This window comes from Telopea speciosissima, chromosome 8 (genome assembly GCF_018873765.1).
Source record: "Telopea speciosissima isolate NSW1024214 ecotype Mountain lineage chromosome 8, Tspe_v1, whole genome shotgun sequence".
Taxonomy (NCBI): domain Eukaryota; kingdom Viridiplantae; phylum Streptophyta; class Magnoliopsida; order Proteales; family Proteaceae; genus Telopea; species Telopea speciosissima.
In genome coordinates, this window is record NC_057923.1 from 57,326,728 (window position 1) to 57,346,033 (window position 19,306).

General features: G+C 42.1%; 2 protein-coding genes across 2 annotated transcripts in view; both read right to left on the reverse strand.

Annotated features, from left to right (window-relative positions):
• LOC122638299 (GABA transporter 1-like) overlaps positions 1-19,306 on the reverse strand; it is a 57,442-nt gene that overhangs the window by 35,277 nt on the left and 2,859 nt on the right. Inside the window, exons 3-7 of the mRNA XM_043831195.1 lie at positions 19,015-19,112; positions 18,551-18,737; positions 18,324-18,454; positions 17,579-17,812; positions 16,899-17,330 (exon numbers count right to left, since the gene is read on the reverse strand). Coding sequence (XP_043687130.1) covers positions 16,950-17,330; positions 17,579-17,812; positions 18,324-18,454; positions 18,551-18,737; positions 19,015-19,112 — 1,031 coding nt within the window. The 3' untranslated portion in view covers positions 16,899-16,949. Of the gene's footprint in view, positions 17,331-17,578; positions 17,813-18,323; positions 18,455-18,550; positions 18,738-19,014; positions 19,113-19,306 lie in introns of the transcript that reaches the window.
• Positions 4,168-13,278, reverse strand: LOC122671068 (GABA transporter 1-like). The gene is made up of 5 exons (XM_043868158.1): positions 12,751-13,278; positions 5,985-6,171; positions 5,784-5,914; positions 4,768-5,001; positions 4,168-4,570 (listed from the first exon to the last, which is right to left on the reverse strand). Exons 1-5 carry the CDS (start codon positions 13,276-13,278, stop codon positions 4,190-4,192), a joined length of 1,461 nt encoding a protein of 486 aa, XP_043724093.1. The 3' UTR covers positions 4,168-4,189.

Sequence of the window (19,306 nt, forward strand, 5' to 3'; positions counted from 1 at the left end):
TCTATCTCCTTGGCCCGAGCGGTTGTCACGTCTCCCCTTCACATACTTGTTCAAGCTTCCCGCTTTACCGGCTTGTTCTATCTCTCTCTTCAATTGATAGCACTCCTCCGTGTCGTGCCCATTCTCTTTGTGGAAGAGACAATATTTGTTAGGTTTCGCTTCTCTGGCGCTGCTAGCATGGGTCGTGGCCAATGGAGTAGGTCACGGTCCTGGATCTCGCATGAGTATCCGGGACTGGTGGTGTTCATGGTGTGAACTCGGGGTGCTTGCCCTCTCACTTCTCTCGGGCGGCGGTCTGTCCTCCCGATGGGCGGTCGCTCCGCTCTTGGCGCTCCGTCCTCGACCTCTTACCCTCTTTCATGCGGTCATCGTGTGCGGCCTCTTGTTGTCCTCCGTGGCTTGGCCTCGATTATTTTTGTTCTAGCTTGTAGTACCTCGGCCATATTTGCAAACTCGTTGCACCGCTCCAGGAGCTCTTTCATAGTCCTGGTCTCATGACGTGCAGGTCCTTGATCAAGTCCAGTCCCTAATACCTCCCGCTAGGGCTGCATGCGTGTCCGGGTCATCCAAGTCTCGAACCTCCAGGGACTCCTTGGTGAACCTGGTAACGTATTCCCCTGAGAGATTCCCAGGGTCTCGTACCACGTTTAGTAGATTGACGGTGGTCTTCTTCGCTTGACGCTTTGGAAACGGGTGACGAATCGTTCACATAGCTCGCAAACGAGCATATAGATCTCGGCCGTAGCCTGGAGAACCATGATGTGGCCGCTCCCTTAAGGGACGCAGGGAATGCCCGACAGATACCACGTCCGACCCCCATACGCGTCATCATGCCATTAAAGTAGTTGATGTGGTCATTAGGGTGTGGTACCACCGTAGAGTTCAAAGGTGGGTAGTCGAAAACGGAAGGTAGTGTGGTCGACATGATCTCCGCCGAGAAGGGGTGTTGTCCAGGTATGGAATGTGTCTCGCCTTTGGTTTGCTTCTTCAACCCTTCCCACTTCTCATCCAGGTCGCGGAGTCTTTGATCGAGCTCCTCGTCCCGTGTCCGCCCCACGCCTGGCCGGACGTTCGGCGCGACCTCGTTCACGCTCTCTCCCGGATGTCCCCTCCCGCCTTGAGTGTTGGTAGGATGGGGAATGGTCACGCCGTGATGAATCCTGTCGTGAAGGTGAGGGGCTTTCTTCTCTCGTAGGTCCGCTTCGTCGTGGTATGTGACTTTCTTCCAGTCGTCCGTCGAACACGAGACTCGGACCGATCTCTGCGGGCTAGACACCCTCGCCCGGGTGTTGGCGTCCTCCCACGCTCGACCGTGGTGAGAGGTCTCTTGTTCTCCGGGATGTGGGAAGGCTCCCCCGCGCGGAGTGGGGGTTTCTGTCGCGCAAGTCTCTCTCGATCTCGCGCCCCGGGAGATGATCTCCTAGGGTTTGGCTCTTGTTGAGGTATGGACTCCACCCTTTCGCCGGTGAAGTCCTCCGACGGTGAGATGTCGCACGCTGCGTCAGGTATTCTCGAAAGAGTCGTTGTTCACCGAGGATCCGCTGTTGCAGGTCGTTGATCCGACCCACGTGGCCGGAGCATTGGGGTCAAGTGTCACCTCCACCACCACATCGTTGGCCTCGTCATTGTTGGGCTCGGCGATCACGAATCGGTTATTAAGGGGGATCTCCTCCTCCGGAGGGACATGGTCCCGGTCGTTGGCTGCGGCGAGAGCCCTCCGGGGTGGTGATCCATTCCTTGCTCCGTTGTTGGTGGTGGTAGTCTTCCTTCGTGCCATTGAATGAGTATGGAAGCGAGCTAGTAGCCGTAATGGCTAGCGCCGTTCCCACGCACGCGCGCAACTGTTGGTCAAGAAATCGTCGAGCGGTCCCGCGAGTGCCGTCACCCGCAAGTGGACCAAAGGGGTCAATCGGAGAGAACCGGTGTGGTCCCGGCCTAGGGCTCTCCGATGCCAAAGTTAGATCTCCTGGCGCAAAGCAGATGAATAGTGAGTATTCAAGATGAGTTTAGATGTCCCCTATGGGGTTGTGTACCTTTGCCTTTTATAGTAGCATATGGCGGGCGGTGTGGAGAGTCCCCGCTTGATTGACGACAGCCGTTGAGTGGATAGAGGCCCTGGGTAACGGGGCTCTATCCTCGATTGGCCATCTCCCCGTGGGAGGGAGTGTCCGGATGGCATCGGGATCCTTGGTGGATAGATACCCGCGTATGGTGATAACGCCTTGGTGCTTGAATCCGCCTGGATGACGTGACTTCTAAGCGGTGGTCTAGAGTCCTGGTGGTGACATGAGTCTTGTAGCGATACGATCGGGTCATAGGTGAGTGGCCCCCACCTACGCTTGTGCCTACGATGTCGTGCCTCGGGTGAGGCCGCGCCGGATGTGTAGCCGCGCCTAGGTGAGGTCGCGCCGAGTGGTGGCCGCGCCCGGGTGAGGCCGCGCTCGGGTGTGGCCGTGCCGGGTGAGAGGCCGCACCGGGTGTGGCTCGGGTGCAGCCGCGCCGGGTGAGAGGCCGCTCCGGGTGGTGGTCGCGCCGGGTGAGGCCGCGCTAGGTGAGAGGCCGCGCCGGTGTAGCCACGCTCGGGTGAGAGGCCGCGGATGTGGCCGCACCTAGGTGAGGCCGCGCCGAGTGGTGGCCGCGCCTAGGTGTGGCCGCACCGGGTGTGGCCACGCCTTGGTGAGGCTGCGCTGAGTGGTGGCCGCGCTCGGGTGCAGCGCGCCGGGTGCAAAGCCGCGCACTGGTGCAGCCAGGCTGGGGTGCAGCCGTGCTCGGTGCAAAGCCGCGTCTGGGTGCGTGCCGCGCTGGGTGCAAGCCGCGCTGGGTGCAGGCGCGCCGGGTGTGGCCCGCGCTGGGTGCAGCCGCGCCGGGTGTGGCCGCGCCCGGGTGAGAGGCCTCCTGGTTGTGGCCACGCCTAGGTGAGGCTGCGCCCGAGTGGAGGCCACGCTTTGGCCGGCCGCGCCGGTATTGGGACCCCGGTTCGTTTCCCTTGGTTCCGGAGCGGGTCGCCCTGTGACACGTGGCGGCCACTGATTGGCCCGATGAATATTGGATGTATCAGTACCCTATCAAAAATGGAAATGTGGGGGAATTCTATTAGGACTCTTTTTTTAGGGGGGATACTGGTGGCTTGTTATGATACACCTACTTAGGTGACCCTTCGAGGTTGCGCAAGACATCAAATATCTACCACTAGGTCAATTTGGTGGGGGACAAATTTTGTGGACTGGTTGACCCCTAGGTCCCCTGCTCCTATGTCAAGTTTTAGCCCAATCCAAATTGGTGAAATGGTAAAATAGACAATTAATAAATCAAGGATTGTGATGAAGGTGCATAGGACTTGAGGGGGTGTATGTGTTGGAAAAGGAATTCGATTATGAATCGGATTCCGATTTCCACTAGGAAAACTCAGGGGTAATTTGGTAATTATCCCATTACTTAGTAATAGGATTTTGCATTATATATAGATATGGTGTGAAAACCCTAGGACACACTCTCATAATATTATTGAGGTTTTCCATCTTCTCCAGTTTTCTTCTCTACCAGTCTGTGATTAGGGTTTTGGCAAAAACTCAAACTGATTGTGGAGGAGCTTGCATTCAAGGGAAAGCAAAGCTGAACGTGTGCGTGAGACTCATTCTGAAAGGGCTAAGATCACGTGGAGGCTTTGCGCTTGTGAAGTTTTAGGTAACGATCGAAACCCTAAGTTTCATTTTGCATTTAAAATGGTTTTATCCCATTGGTTGCAACGATTCTAATTCGCTTCCGCCAGATCGTACCTGCGATTGTAACAGTATGAACATACATCAGAGTATTCTATTGCATGGGAGGGCAAATGATTGAATTTAATGTTGAAATTTGACACATGACCAATCAAGACGTCAACCTATCTATCCATTGATTAGAATTGCCAACAAAAACCTGAAATTGTATAGGGGCAACTGACTGATCGACTTGGATATAGATATAATGGAAAGGAAGAGATATATATAACCCGACTTTTGGTGAAAATATTTTTAAGCTTCGTTATGTACATGATTTCATGGAGAAAATGAACAAATGAATACAGAGATGAGACATGAGTATATCATTCTTTCATTTGAAGGAACATACAGTAATGAATACAATTCTTTGAGACCATATATAACAACATTAGTAAGGTGATCAAGAATGGTATTGTGAGGGATCTTCTTCACACATTAGCAAATAATCTATAAGTACCAGCATCAAGAGTTATTTGTCTAACAGCTGCAACTGCTGATATAACTGCTACAACTGAAAATACTGTAGCAATAAAAGTATTTAGCCAGAAAATTGGGCTTAGCTTTGTTGGTCTAAATGTAATGTTGTAGAATATCACAGGCAAGACAAAGTCAAGAGGTATGAACCCAAAGGCTCCAATTACACCATTGATATCTCCGAAAAATGGAAGCATTGCAGCGATTAAGGTTGCCATCGCAATCGATATTGAACGTGAAATCAATCTTGGCACCACATTACGCTTCGAGAACTCGCCTTTCTGTGGATCTGCAAACATACGCTCCAATATTTCATTTGTGGGTTGCAAGTAAACCTGTACCAAAGATTGAGATTAGGTTATTAATTGAGGAAACTAAGGTACATGTACAATTACCTGTTTAGAACCCTAATCTATGGGCTTGTACAAAACCCTTTTTGGGTTATAAAGCCTTTGAACACAAATTGTAAGAGATACAAATATGCAGGACTTGGACATTGTATTTAGAAAGTATATATATTTTTGGTTCTTACCAAACCAACAGGTGCTACTTGGATGAAAGTGAGGGCATTGATGATGTAAAGAAACCACTTGGGCACCAATGGCTCCCCATTGCTAAAGAAGTTAGTGAGGAGGGTGCCAGCAGCTTGGTTGCCGAATGCCCAGTATCCAGAGATGGATACACCGAAGAAAGTAATTATCACTACAACATAGCAAACACAAAGTCCCTTGAACATCTTTCCTTTCACTGGAGGTGCTATAGTTGCCTGGAAGAAGAAAATGTCAGGTAAATATCAGGTAGCATGAGAGTGAGTGAGAGAGAGAGAATCCAACAAGGACCAAGTTTTTCTTCACCTATAGTGAAATTTGAATCCCCTCACCACTACCATTAGTTCCGTCTGATTGGAATAAAGAGGGGTATTTTTGACCTTGTACAATAACTCAATAAGGGGTGGGAGTTTCTGATGACATAGGGGTTCAATCACAAGGTCAAGCCACCATTGGTGAGGGGATTCTCCCTTCTTCACATTGTGAAGGAAAACTTTCGCCAACCAATTTTGATTGATAATTTTTGTTTTTACTTTTGATAATTGGTGATGGAAGCGTGTTAGGATTTTCTTATCGACACCTTAAAATAATTTGTCATCTTACTTTTTTGCCCTTTGAGTATAATATAATTATTATTTTGATGATGATAAAATAATGTTATTTTACATGTGTTCGAAAAATCATGCAAGACAATTATAACTCTTGAAAATGTTATGGAATATTAATGGGGCTCGGTCTAGTGTATGGGCGCTATACATATCACATTCAAATCTTATCCAAGCACAGTGATGGTCATTGGCTGAAGAGATTTTGTTCTGTACTTAATGGAGCTCGATCTAGTGTATGGGCGCTATATTGGTCCAGCCTAGTATGGGATAGGCTAAAGGGCTTGATTTAACGTGTTACATCAGTAGCTTTTGACGTATCGATCGAGTGCCTAACAACTTGGTGGAGGGAAACTCAATCAAGCTTAATACTATCAAAGTAATGAGATGCAAACCTGTATTTCCGGTATCATCCCATTCCCGTATGCCGTGGCGATGATAGCAATTCCATTGAAGGCGTTAAAGATGCGATTGTCGGGATTACCTTGAACAGAATAATCTTTCGGTGGCCCCTTATTTGAATTTCCTGTTACAAAATCATCAATTAGGGTACTTTAAACCACTCTAAATCCTAATTAATCCTGTTAATTTTATACCTATATAAACAGATGCAGCCGTGGCACAGATGCTATAGGTAAGGCAAAGGATCAAGGAAAGGAGGTTGATGTGCCTTAGTGAGTGAAAAGATGGGATCTGGGCTAAGACAACCGTGAAAGCTCCCAATATGACCACAAATTCATAGAGCTTAATGCTTCCATCTGGTCTTGATAATAAGTAAAATGTCTGCATAGTACATCAATAGTTGTTCATGAGTATCCTTCATTGCAATTTTGGGTTCATGCAAATAGAGGTTCGAAAATGAACCAGGCCGGCCTGAGTCCAAATTATGGGCCATGCCCAGGCTCTGAGTTTGGGCGGCAATAAAAGGTATATCCAATGCACCAGGCTACAGCCATTGTGAGGTTTAAGGAGGATCATAATGTACACAACTTTACCCCCGCTTTGAGTTTGGACGGTGTTGTAACATTTAATTACACGGGAAAGGATGAAATACTGACCTTCATGCACTGAGCTCCAAGAAGAATAGAAGCAATAACGCCGCCGTAGCAGACCACGAACTGAACTGGACCCACGAAATATTTGCCCCATCCTGGCCCTGCAAAGCCCCTAATTGTTTTAAGCATGATCACTTGTTTCCATATGTTCTCGTACCTAAATCATTATCTTTTATGGAAAATCTCCTTTACTTAATAGTTTGCCCTTCTTGGGCAACATTAAGAGCTTCTTCAGCTAGCAAACCATCCATTGGATGGAAAGACCTTGTCTCTATTACATGACCCACCATGTTAGGGCACACCCTTGTGCATATTGGCCACATCATCCTTGACTAATGTGGTAGTTTTCAAACCAAAAGCATTATACAATGTGGTACAACCAATGAGTCCATTTAACCAAGAATTTGAGTAGCTAGGAAAGAATTCAATAACTCTGATTTCTTGGAAAGTTCAATGAGAAAGTCTTGCTCTACAACTCAAATTTTGCAGCTAGGTAGACCTCAAGGTCCCCCATTTACATATGTATCAAGTTTTAGTCAGCCCAAACAGAATTGAACATATAGTAAAATGAGGGTTGCACCTTATTGTCACAGCATACGGGAATGGGCTATCATTATCAACGTGATCTTATTCTTTTGATTGTCCATTATCTTATTCCTAAGAGTTATTTATGTCAGGGGTAAAAAAGGTTTATCAAAATAACTTGACAAAGGCTTATTATAATGTCATTTTCAAGGGCTATCATTATCAACGTGAAATGACAGGATTTACCCTCATTGAAAAAAGAAGTTTGTTATACTAAAAGGGCAAAAGGTATGATTTTTTCACCGATTTTCTTACAACAAAATTTTTCTTAAAATAAAGCAATGAAAATCTAAAACCACCAAGAGGATGCAAACCATTAGATGGACTAAAAGTGTGTACGTGTCAACACATTGAGGGTATACAATTGAATTAGCTCTATTATTTCAGTAATAATAAATGTCATATATATTATCGTTCCATATGGCACAACTATGTGGACTATTCTTGCATGGGTCATGTGAAGAAAATTTTACTGGAATGACCAAAATCCCAAAAAAAGAAATATCGAATTTTTATCCTCACAAGTATGGTGCACCTCACTTGTGTACCTTTAAAAAGCCGATGCACAAGTGAGGTGCACCGTCTGATGCACTTTAAAGGTGCACAGGGCAGTACACTGCACTTGAGAGAATGAAAATCTAAAAAAATCTACTACTAAATGATAGTCAAGATAGACTATAGATTAGATTGGAGGTGGAAAAGAAGAGGGGTATATATAATTTAAGCAAAAGATTTTCTAAACCAATAGATTTAGAGGGTATTTCTAAACCGCCACCAAATTTTGACTCCACTCCCTACCTTGGGGCCACCCATCTGAGAGGAAACTCCCTGGTGAACATGGGGATCCCAGTATCTCCCAGTTCGTGTGTGTTGCGGGGTCGTGCACGAGTCCTGGGGGAATTAGTCGCCCAAAGGCCGGATACCTCAGTTACCAAAAAAAAATAAATTCAACATTATGGATATCTAGATCGAAATTATTCATATTTTATATTCAAATTCAATCATATACACTCTAATGTATTGATATATCCCCTTGTCTTTTCAGAAATTTATTTCTATTTTTAAAAAAATATTTTTTAAATATTTAATTTATCAATTACCCAACTCTATTTTGATTGAAACATGAAATGAGAGCATGAACCATGAGGTCTTTTTATTCACAAACTTTCATTTATAGATTCAGTCTGCCACGAGGCAACTATTAGTTCCATAATTTATAACAAAATTGTATGTTTTAAAATAATGATCCGACTTAAATGCCTCCAAACTTTTGGATCATACATCAACATACGTCATTTGAAAGTATTTTATAAATACAAATCAGAAAAATACAAGCATTGCATGTATGTTATAAATTATTTCCATTTTTAAATTTGTGAAGATTTTATTAAGCTTTATTATACCTCACAGATTGTGTGAACTTTGCTTATCACTTATCAAACGTACTATTATGCATTGCAAGTTTGCAACTGCAGTTAAATAGGGGAGGAGAAATAATTTTATTTAAAAAAAATGTATTAAAAATAATTTCTAGGTAACTGACTTAGTATTTTTTTTGGGTAAATTACAGGTCACCCCCTAGTTTTCAAACAAAACTCAGATCACCCCCTGGTTTTTAAATAAACTCAAATCACCCCCTCTGCAGTAACAGTGTTAGTCTGTTGTTAGTTATTGGTGTGAAAGGACTATTTTACCCTTGTACTAAAACATGAGAATTAAATTTACAATACTACCCTTTCTTCATCTTCAACATTGGTCAAAGGTAGTTTAGGGATTTAAATTTATTTAACTGGCTGACATCATCACTTAACAGCATAAAACTACCGATATGGACTAATTTTTCATATTGGGGTCTTAATCAGGGGGTGATTTGAGTTTTTTCAAAAACCAGGGGGTGATGTGTAATTTACCCTTTTTTTTGGGGGGTACGGGTGGGGTGGTGATGGAACTAATTGTAGTAATTTGCAGTATCGAATTTTAAGCCTTTTCTCAAGTTTTCTTATCCCTTTATTTAAGAATTTTTTTACAGATTCATGATACCAAGGATTCCATGTAACTTGTAGATACAAGTAGGGAGCGATTGAGTTTTCCTTAAGCCATGGTGAATAGGATCCATTCACTGTCAGGCTTCAGATGTGCGTGGAAAGGATGAAAATTTGCTGCTACCCAGGTTGCAGGAATGTTCTTGCATGCTACCCGGTTTACAGCCAAAGAAATGGAATCAAAAAGGGTATTTAGGAAAATACTATAACCTAGGAGGGTATTTGTGAACCCTAAGGGGAAGTGAATCATTCCATTTCTTTGGTTGCAACCCCAGCAGGAGCATTCCTGCAACTTAAGTAACAGCAAATTTTTTGTCAGCGTTGAAGGGTTTGTGAACCCTAGGGATAGTGTGGTGAACCTTCACATGGTGGCCTGTGAAGGAAAACTTTCTCAAAGAGAGAGAGAGAGAGAGAGAGAGAGAGAGAGAGACGTACCCAAGATGTGATCAGCCATGTCTCTGAAGCGAAGGAGACGATTGCCCTTGTGGGCATGGTGTTCGAGAACGAGGGAGAGGAGGTTGTAAGAGTAAAACGTGACCATGGCTGCTATCATCAGAAACACAACTCCTCCGATCCAACCCAGCGATGCCACCACGAAGGGTAGACTCAGTACTGCTGGAGCAACTATTGCTGTTGTCAAATGGTACCCGCAGTGTAACCATGAACCTGTACGTTATTCCACCCTCATCCACAACAAATTAATGAAAGAAGAAACAAATTAACATATAAGATACTATAAGAATTGAGAAGAGAAGCAGGCATGAGGCACCACCACCTTTGGATTTGAGAACAAAGAGAGCTCCGGCATCCAATGGCTTCTTAGTTATTATTGGCTCATGAGTTTGGGGCGCCATGGGTAGAGAATCACGATGCTCTTCATCTCCTGCTACTTCATGTTGATGGTGATGTTGTGCAACTGATGAATTAGGTTGCAAACTACCCATCTCTCTCTCTCTCTCTCAAATATATAGCAGTAGAGAGAAAAGTATATACACATACCATCATGTATAGAGTTATATGCTGGCAGATGAGAGACTTCAACTTACTACTTTATACCTTTTTTTGTTTCTTGGTAAAAAGAATTTATTAAGGATAACAAGAAAGCTCATGGCTGAAGATTACAAAGGTCTCTTAGCCATGGATTGGAAATGGGTCAACCCATCGAACACGTTACCGATAGCGCATAAATACACACCATTAATTACATTATACGAAATATCAAACCCTACCCAAACAAAAAAAGATACAAATACATCAACCATCTCTTATTTGGACTATAAATTCAATAATATTTTTAAAATTTTGAAAAATAAAATAATGGAAAATTTTCTATTCCATTTAGAAGGAATCATAATCTCTTAGATAATGGATAGATTTTTTTATTTTTTAAATTTGAAAGCAAATATATGGGATATATAAATAGATTTTTTTTTTAATAGTTTTGGTGACTTTAAAGGTGACGTTCCGCTTAACTTGAATATAAATCATTTGTCGTGTAGTACAGTCACATATAAATGTAATAGACACTAGATCGTGTCCTTGTACAAATACCGTCCAATGCCTTCCAGGACTACTCACATGGAATCCACTCCTTTTGTGGGTCCCACTGTGAATTCCATGTGACTGACCTTGGAGGGGCATTGAACGATACTTGTACAAGGGCTCAATCCAATGCTCAATATAATACATCTCCATCTAGTAGTATCTAGGTAACTCTATAGAACTGTTAGACTATGACTCAAAATCTCTAGTAATTAGAATTTGTGTATTATTGAAATAATTGAAAATACACTACAAATTTTCTAAACAGCAATTTTTTTACACTAAAAAAAAAACACTTATCAATTATAAATGAAACAAAACTAGTTAAATAAAATGTTTTTACTTGCCCTTTTTTAACCCTTTTCAATATCATTTTTTCTTTATTACCCAAAAAAATATCTGTTTTTTTTTTTTTTTAAAATCCATTTGATATGGATTACGTAGCATATGCATATAAAGATATAATACAGGTGGCTTTAAATCTACATTTATTTTTTTGTAATTTAAAAAAAGAATGTAGCCGATAAAACATCATTTTTAAATACATTGTGCATCACATATTATACACGTATTTACCTTTTGGGGATAAATCAAAGCTTCATGAATCATGATTCATGACACCAACCTCTCTCTCTCTCTCTCTCTCACACACACACACACATTAATGAATCCTTTCTGTATATATAATGAAAGACAAAAAAAAATAAAAACTTTGGTATAAATTCACTGAGACACTGACAGTGGCATTGTTGCAAGAATAAGACATTCTGATGAATGAAAATGGAATTAAGAAAAGGACAAGGATAAGTCACCTAGGTTCTATTAGGGATGACCTAGATGGGTATGGTTGCATTATTAGAGACCTTAGAGGTGACTCCGGATCAGCTCCACATATGATGGGAGCCACCACCTTTTCTAGCATTTTGTGGACTGAAATTCTTAATACCATTAACAAAGGCCTTCGTTATGTTGTGCATATGGGTATATCTCAATTCAAAGGTAGTTGTCAGATCTAATTACTTCTGGGTCATCAAAGCTATATCTGGCCGGCACTAGGCCCATCGGGCCACTTGGCACCTTCTTCAAGAAGTCAGCGAGCTTTCTCATCACTTCAGCGACATCATTTTTTTATTATTATTATTATTTTTTTGTTTTACAGAATCAAATCGATCACTTTGTTGATTAATTTGCGACATCTTTTTGTATAGATAACCTCCCCCCTCCTCTATATTTCCTTATTTGTAAAAATAAAAGATGTAATTTTTGTCCATATATATGATCTTTTTCTTAAAAAAAAAAAAAAAAAAGAATTCTTAGGCCTCAGATTCAGCACTATTCAAAATCCATTGCTCCTTATACCCAACAATCTCACAATTTATTTGACAATATTTAAACAGCCTAATAAAGAATAATTTCAGAATTTTGATGCTGGTGAATATCTAATTGACACTTCACCACAGATGTATTTAGAACTTTTCTTTTTTTGGTAAGAGATTTATTTCGAACTTGACACCTTTTAATTGCCTCTTGTTTTATTCTCAAAATTTCATTATGTCAGTAATATAAAAAGATTTTAAAAAATAATTTATTATTATATCATTATCAACAGTTATCATTGTCATGCACACTTTCTGAATATACTTGTCAAATGAGTATTTTCTCTTATTGAAAATAAGTTTTGTCTTTTTAGGTCGAACTCAGAAAATAAGTTGTGATATACTAAAAGAGTAAAAAGGTATTTGAAACCTTGACAGATGCCAATACGAAAACCCCTTTATGGTTTTTTTGCTAAAGATTAGTCAGAATTGTATTAAAAAGAAAAAAAAGATACAAGAGAAAAGACCAGGCAAACACAGTCGGATACAGCAACAATGAGAGGACCGAAACCTCACAAACAACTAAACCAACAGCCGCCTAACTGGCTAGCAAAATCTGAATCTCTGCCACCCTAAAGCATCATCTAACAAAAGACCATTCAAAGAAGGGGGGAGGGCTGCATTCCAATAACTTGAACAAGCACCTTTAGCCGCGTATTTCGCAAGGAAATCAGCCACATGGTTTGCTTCACGGAAACAATGGCTGATCTTCCACTCAATGGAGTCCAAGAAAGGCCAAATAGATAGCTACAACTGACGCACCTGCCACGGAATGGACCTCCCTTGAAAAGCCATCCAAACAGCCGTCGAGTCACATTCAATCCACAAGCAGGTGACACCCTTCTCCTTGGCAAGGAGGATGCCATGGAGAACAGCGGAGAACTCAGCCAAGATATTAGACGAAATCCCCAAAAAAATACCAAAAGCCCCAATAGGAATCGCAGTAACATCACGCAAAATCCCACCTGCCCCTGCCCTGCCTGGGTTTCCAAGAGAACACCCATCCGAATTTAGCTTGACCCAGCCAACAAGAGGTCTACTCCACCACACCTCCTGAATAACCTGCCTAGGGCAAGGAAGAATAGGGATATGAAGGAGACGGGCACACAGCAGATCAGCTTGATTTCTCACTGGCCTCTTGAAGGAGAAGGAGATCTCCTTGATGGAGGAGAGCAAGGCATGGAAGGAAGCAGCAGGCTGTCTCTCTATAGCCTCAAACAGTCTACTATTACGCTCCCTCCAAATGAAAAAAGGAATAAGCACCACTCCAACTGCCCAAGCATCCGGCATAGGCACCACCTTGCTTTTAGAAGACCACCAAGAAAGAAAATCCTCAAACGAGGAGAAATTCGGGCAACCAACACCAAAAAAATTCAAAAAGAACTTCCACATGCCAATAGAGAAGTCGCACCTCAAGAACAAGTGGGAGAGAGATTCAGAAGCACTACAACAAAATACACATCTGGTAGCGAGATGAAGGCCCTTCAAGCGCAGCGCCTCTTGGGTTGGGATCTTTTGGAGGACCAATCTCCAAGCAAAGATAGAATGTCAAGGAAGCAAAGAATTGTTCCAAATCACTTTACCCCAAGGGACAACTGGATTAATACTGCGAACACAATCCCAAGCAAGCTGAGAGCTAAACTTACCTGAGATGGAGGGACCCCAGCAGCACTCATCGGTGACAGAGAAGATAGGGATGGCCACTTTACGGACATCATCAAAAATTTTCTTAAGAACCTCAGATTGGACCGGGGGGAGAGACCAAGAAGAATTCTTAATGAAGTCAGAGACTCTAGCCTTCTTGTTAATAAACCAGTCCTCTGGCAACCCTGAGGCCTCAGCAATCGAAGAACTCCCAAACCAGTGATCATTCCAAAAGTTAATGGAGGTACCATCACCCACAATCCACCTTTCATGGCACTGCACAACAGACCAAGCTCTTCTAACTCCCGGCCAAATAGAAGAGGGAGAAGAAGGGGTTTTAAGGTTCCCATCACCATCTAAAAACCTGCCATGCAAGAACTTACTCACTAGGGAGTTTTCATGCTTGATGGACCACACCAATTTGCAGAGCAGGGTTAAATTCACATCTCTCAATTTCCTGATCTCCAGACCACCTTCCTGATTCGGTCTACACATCAAATCCCACTTGACCGTCACAAGCTTCCTCGACTCAATATCACCCAACCAAATAAAGTTTCTGATCCATTTTTTCATAAGCGACACCAAGGAAGAAGACCACCAATAAATGGAGAAATTGTGGACCGGGAAGCTAAGGATGACCGACTTCACTAGCTGCACCCTACCTGCAAGAGAGAGGAGTTTCCCCTTCCACCCTAACAACCTGCTTTTGAATTTATCCACTAAAGGAAGGACCATGGCCGATGTAACTCTCCCTTTGAAGATATCAACACCCAAGTACTTTGTAGGGAGGGAACAAAGCGGAATATTCAGCACTTCAGAAATTCTACGCCTTCTCGAGGGGGCTACTGCACCGCAAAAAAGTTTACTTTTCTCAAGATTAATTTTCTGGCCTGAAAAATTTTGGTACTTTTCCCGGAACTCCTTCAACACCCGACATTCCGGAGAGAACCATTACAGAAAATAAAAATATCGTCAGCAAATAATAAGTGTCCTGGGGTAGCCACCTCCCTAGGACCTCTCAGGGGAAGTATCTGCAGCAAGTCCACCATTCTTTTCAAGCCTCTACACAAGACCTCCTCGGCAAGTATGAAAAGAGGGGGGGAGAGGGGGTCACCCTGACGAAGACCCCTTTCCACACCAAAGAAACCAACAGGTCCCCCCGTTAACCAAGACTGAGATGCGAGTAGAGGAGAGCAGCTGATGAATCCAAGACACCCACCAATCACTAAAGCCAAACTTCTTCAACACTTTGAAAAGGAAACCCCAAGAGAGGGAATCGTAAGATTTAGAGATATCTACCTTCACGCCAATGCCACCGCTTCTAACAGATTTGTGCATCAAATTAGCCAACTCCGAAGCAAGACCGATGTTGGAAAAAATAACTTTCCCTTTCTGAAAGGCCCCCTATTCTTTAGAGATCAGGCGAGGAAGCAGAACACCAAGTCTAGAGGCAAGGATCTTCGAAATGATTTTACAGACAAAGTTCCCCATGCAGATAGGGCGAAACTTCTCAAGAGACACTGCCCCCTCCACCATAGGAATCAAGGAGATAAAGCAATTGTTTACCCCTTTAGGAATGATACCTTCTTTGAAAAAGCTGGAAACAACCCGACAGACATCCCTCTCAATGATATCCCAACAATGCCTGAAGAAGAAACCCTGAAAACCATCAGGACCAGGCGAGCTATCAGGATCAAGATCCCACACAGCCGATTTAATCTCTCTAGAGTCCGGCACTGCATCCAAAAAAACTAGGTCCCTGTCTTCAACCAGCTGTGGAATGACATTAAGCAGGTCCAAGTGCTCCTCCAAGGGAACAGCTTTATGGAAATTCTCGAAGAAACTCGAGATCAGATTTGCAACCTCCCCCAGGTCCGAAAACCCCTTTATGTTGAGTATGTGATACACATAATTATTTGATTTAATTTTGAAATCAATTTTATTTCGAGGATTGATTACAAATATAAGTCCCACAACTAAGACTATGTTTCTCTAAACTAGAAGATATGTACCCCCTCCCCTCCCAAAAAAAATTCAAATACCAAAGCAGCCAAAAATCTATATGCAAAGTGGATGGACACCACTGCCTAATGACTAATGATATGAGCTGCACATCGTGGTCCACTATGGTTATGTAGTTATTATAATTAGGGAGAAGGGAATTTCCTATCAACAACACAAATCATTGTGCAGAAAATGGTTTTATCCAATAAGAGGCCTATGTGATTAGTGAAGAGAGAGAATGTCAATGTGAAACCCACATGACCATAACATAAAAGGGGGTGGAAAAGCATCCCCACACTGTCGACGTGGAGATTTTCTCCCATCATCATTATTAGGGACAAAGAATGGTGCCGGTAGGATCCCCCTATGCCCAAACACAGGGTGTCGTGAAATGACCATCCATCCACCCTGCCCCTGCTAGCGAAGTGCCCATGTAGCTGGACAGAGATCCCCCTCCCTAATTTTTATTTCAAGATATCTTATGTAGTTAATTAGGTATGTGTATCCAGATTTGTAAGTGACTAATTGTCTCCAAACACTCCAAACGCAAAATGGGGAAAGAAGCAAGAAACCTTTGGAGCATGACGAGGAAAAATTATCGATAGGGTTAGGGGATATTTTTATATGATATATTACACATTTTATATACATATTAAACATGCATTTACTATTTATGTACCCTATCAAAAGTGGAAATATGGGGAGTTCTATTTGGACTCATTTTTTTAGGGGGGGGGTGGCTTGTTATGATACACCTAGTTAGGTGACCCTTCGAAATTGCGCATGACATCAAATTTCTACCACATGGCCAATTTGGTGGAGGACAAATTGTGGACTGGTTGACCCCTAGGTCCCCTGCTCCTATGTCAAGTTTTAACTTAATCCAAGTTGGTGAAAGAGTAAAATAGACCATTAATCAAATCAAGGACTATGATGATGGTGCATAGGACTTAAGGGGATGTATGGACATACATCAGAGTATTCTATCGCATGGTAGGGCAAATTATTGAATCTAGTGTTGAAATTTGACACATGACCAATCAAGACGTCAATCTATCTATCCATTGATTAGAATTGCCAACATAATTATGGAAAGGAAGTGATATATATAACACAAAATCTTATGAAAATATTTTTAAGCTTCCTCATGTACCTGAATGAGTTCATGGAGAAAATGAACAAATGAGTACAAAGAAGAGACATGAGTGTATCATTGTTTCATTTGATGGAACAAACAGTTATGAATACAATTCTTTGAAACTATGTATAACAACATTAGTAAGGTGATCAAGAATGGTATTGTGAGGGATCATTCATACATTAGCAAATAATCTATAAGTACCAGCATCAAGACTTATTTGTCTAACTGCTGCAACTGCTGATATAACTGCTACAACTGAAAATATTGTAGCAATTAAGATATTCAACCAGAAAATTGGGCTTAGCTTTGTTGGTCTAAATGTAATGTTGTAGAATATCACAGGCAAGACAAAGTCAAGAGGTATGAACCCAAAGGCTCCAATTACACCATTGATATCTCCGAAGAATGGAAGCATTGCCGCGATTAATGTTGCTATCGCAATCGATATTGAACGTGAAATCAATCTTGGCACCACATTACGCTTCGAGAACTCGCCTTTTTGTGGATCTGCAAACGTACGCTCCAATATTTCATTTGTGGGTTGCAAGTAAACCTGTTCCAAAGAATGAGATTAGGCTATTAATTGAGGAAGCTAAGGTACATGTACAATTAATTAGCCATTTTGAGCATCAAGCAATGACTTCTAGTTCTCACTTTAATTGCCTATTTAGAACCCTAATCCATAGGCTTGTAGAAAACCCTTTTTGGGTTATAATTAAAGCCATGAACACAAATTGTAAGAGATACAAATATGCAGGCCTTAGACACTGTGCTTAGAAGGTATATATTTTTGGTTCTTACCAAACCAACAGCTGCTACTTGGATGAAAGTAAGGGCATTGATCATGTAAAGAAACCACTTGGGCACCAATGGCTCTCCATTGCTAAAGAAGTTAGTGAGGACAGTCCCAGCAGCTTGGTTGCCAAATGCCCAGTAGCCAGAGATGGATACACCGAAGAAAGTAATTATCACTACAACATAGCAAACACAGAGTCCCTTGAACATCTTCCCTTTCACTGGAGGTGCTATAGTTGCCTGGAAGATGAAAATGTCAAGTAAATATCAGGCAGCATGAGAGAGAGAATCCAACAAGGACCAAGTTTTCCTTCACCTATGGTGAAAGTAGAATCTCCTCACCACTATCATTAGTTCTGTCTGATTGGAATAAAGAGGGGTATTTTTGACCTTGTACAATAACTCAATAACGGGTGGGAGTTTCTGATGACATAGGGGTTCAATCACAAGGTCAAACCACCATTGGTGTGGGGACTCTCCCTTCTTCACATGGTGAAGGAAAACTTTCGCCAACCAATTTTGATTGATAAATTTTTTTTCTTTTGATAATTGGTGATGAAGCGTGTTAGATGATTATTACTATTTTGTAAAAGGATTTTCTTTTCGACACCTTTAAAAGTGTCAAATAATTAGTTATCTTATTTTTTTGCCTTTTTAATATAAGATAGGTTAAAGGGCTTGATTTAACGTGTTCCATCAGTTCTGGAGCTTTTGACGTATCAGTCAAATACCTAAGTAATGAGATGCAAACCTGTATTTCTGGTATCATCCCATTCCCGTATGCCGTGGCAATGATAGCAATTGCATTGAAGGCGTTAAAGATACGATTTTCGATATTACCTTGAACAGAATAATCTTTCGGTGGCCCCTTATTTGAATTTCCTGTTACAAAATCATCAATTAGAGTACTTTAAACCACTCTAAATCCTAATTAATCCTTAGTATATATATGGTGTCTTGGTTTCATTAATTGTATACCTATATAAACAGATGCAGCCGTGGCACAGATATCATAGGTAACGCAAAGGATCAAGGAAAGGAGGTTGATGTGCCTTAGTGAATGAAAAGATGGGATCTGGGCTAAGACTACCGTAAAAGCTCCCAATATGATCACGAATTCATAGAGCTTCATGCTTCCATCTGGTCTTGATAATAAGTAAAATGTCTGCACAGTACATCAATAGTTGTTCATGAGTATCCTTCGTTGCAATTTTGGGTTCATGTAAGTAGAGGTTTGAAAATGAACCGGGCTGGCCTGAGCCCAAATTATGGGCCATGCTCAGACTCTTGAGTTTGGGCGACAATAAAAGGCGTACCTAATGAATCAAGCTCCCGTCATTGTAGGGTTTGAGGAGGATCATAATGTACACAGCCTTACCCCTGTTTTGAGTTTGGGCGGCGTTGTAAAGTTTAAATACACGGGAAAGGAATGAATAACTGACCTTCATGCACTGAGCTCCGAGAAGAATAGAAGCGATTACGCAGCCGTAGCAGACCACAAACTGAACAGGAGCCACGAAATATTTACCCCATCCTGGTCCTGCAAAATCACTAATTGTGTTAAGCATGATCACTTGTTTCCATATGTTTGGAAAATCTCCTTTACTTAATAGTTTGCCCTTCTTGAGCAACATTAAGAGCTCCTTCAGCTAGCAAACCAACCATTGGATGGAAAGACCCTGTCTCTATTACATGACCCATCATGTTAGGGCACACCCTTGTACACATTGGCCA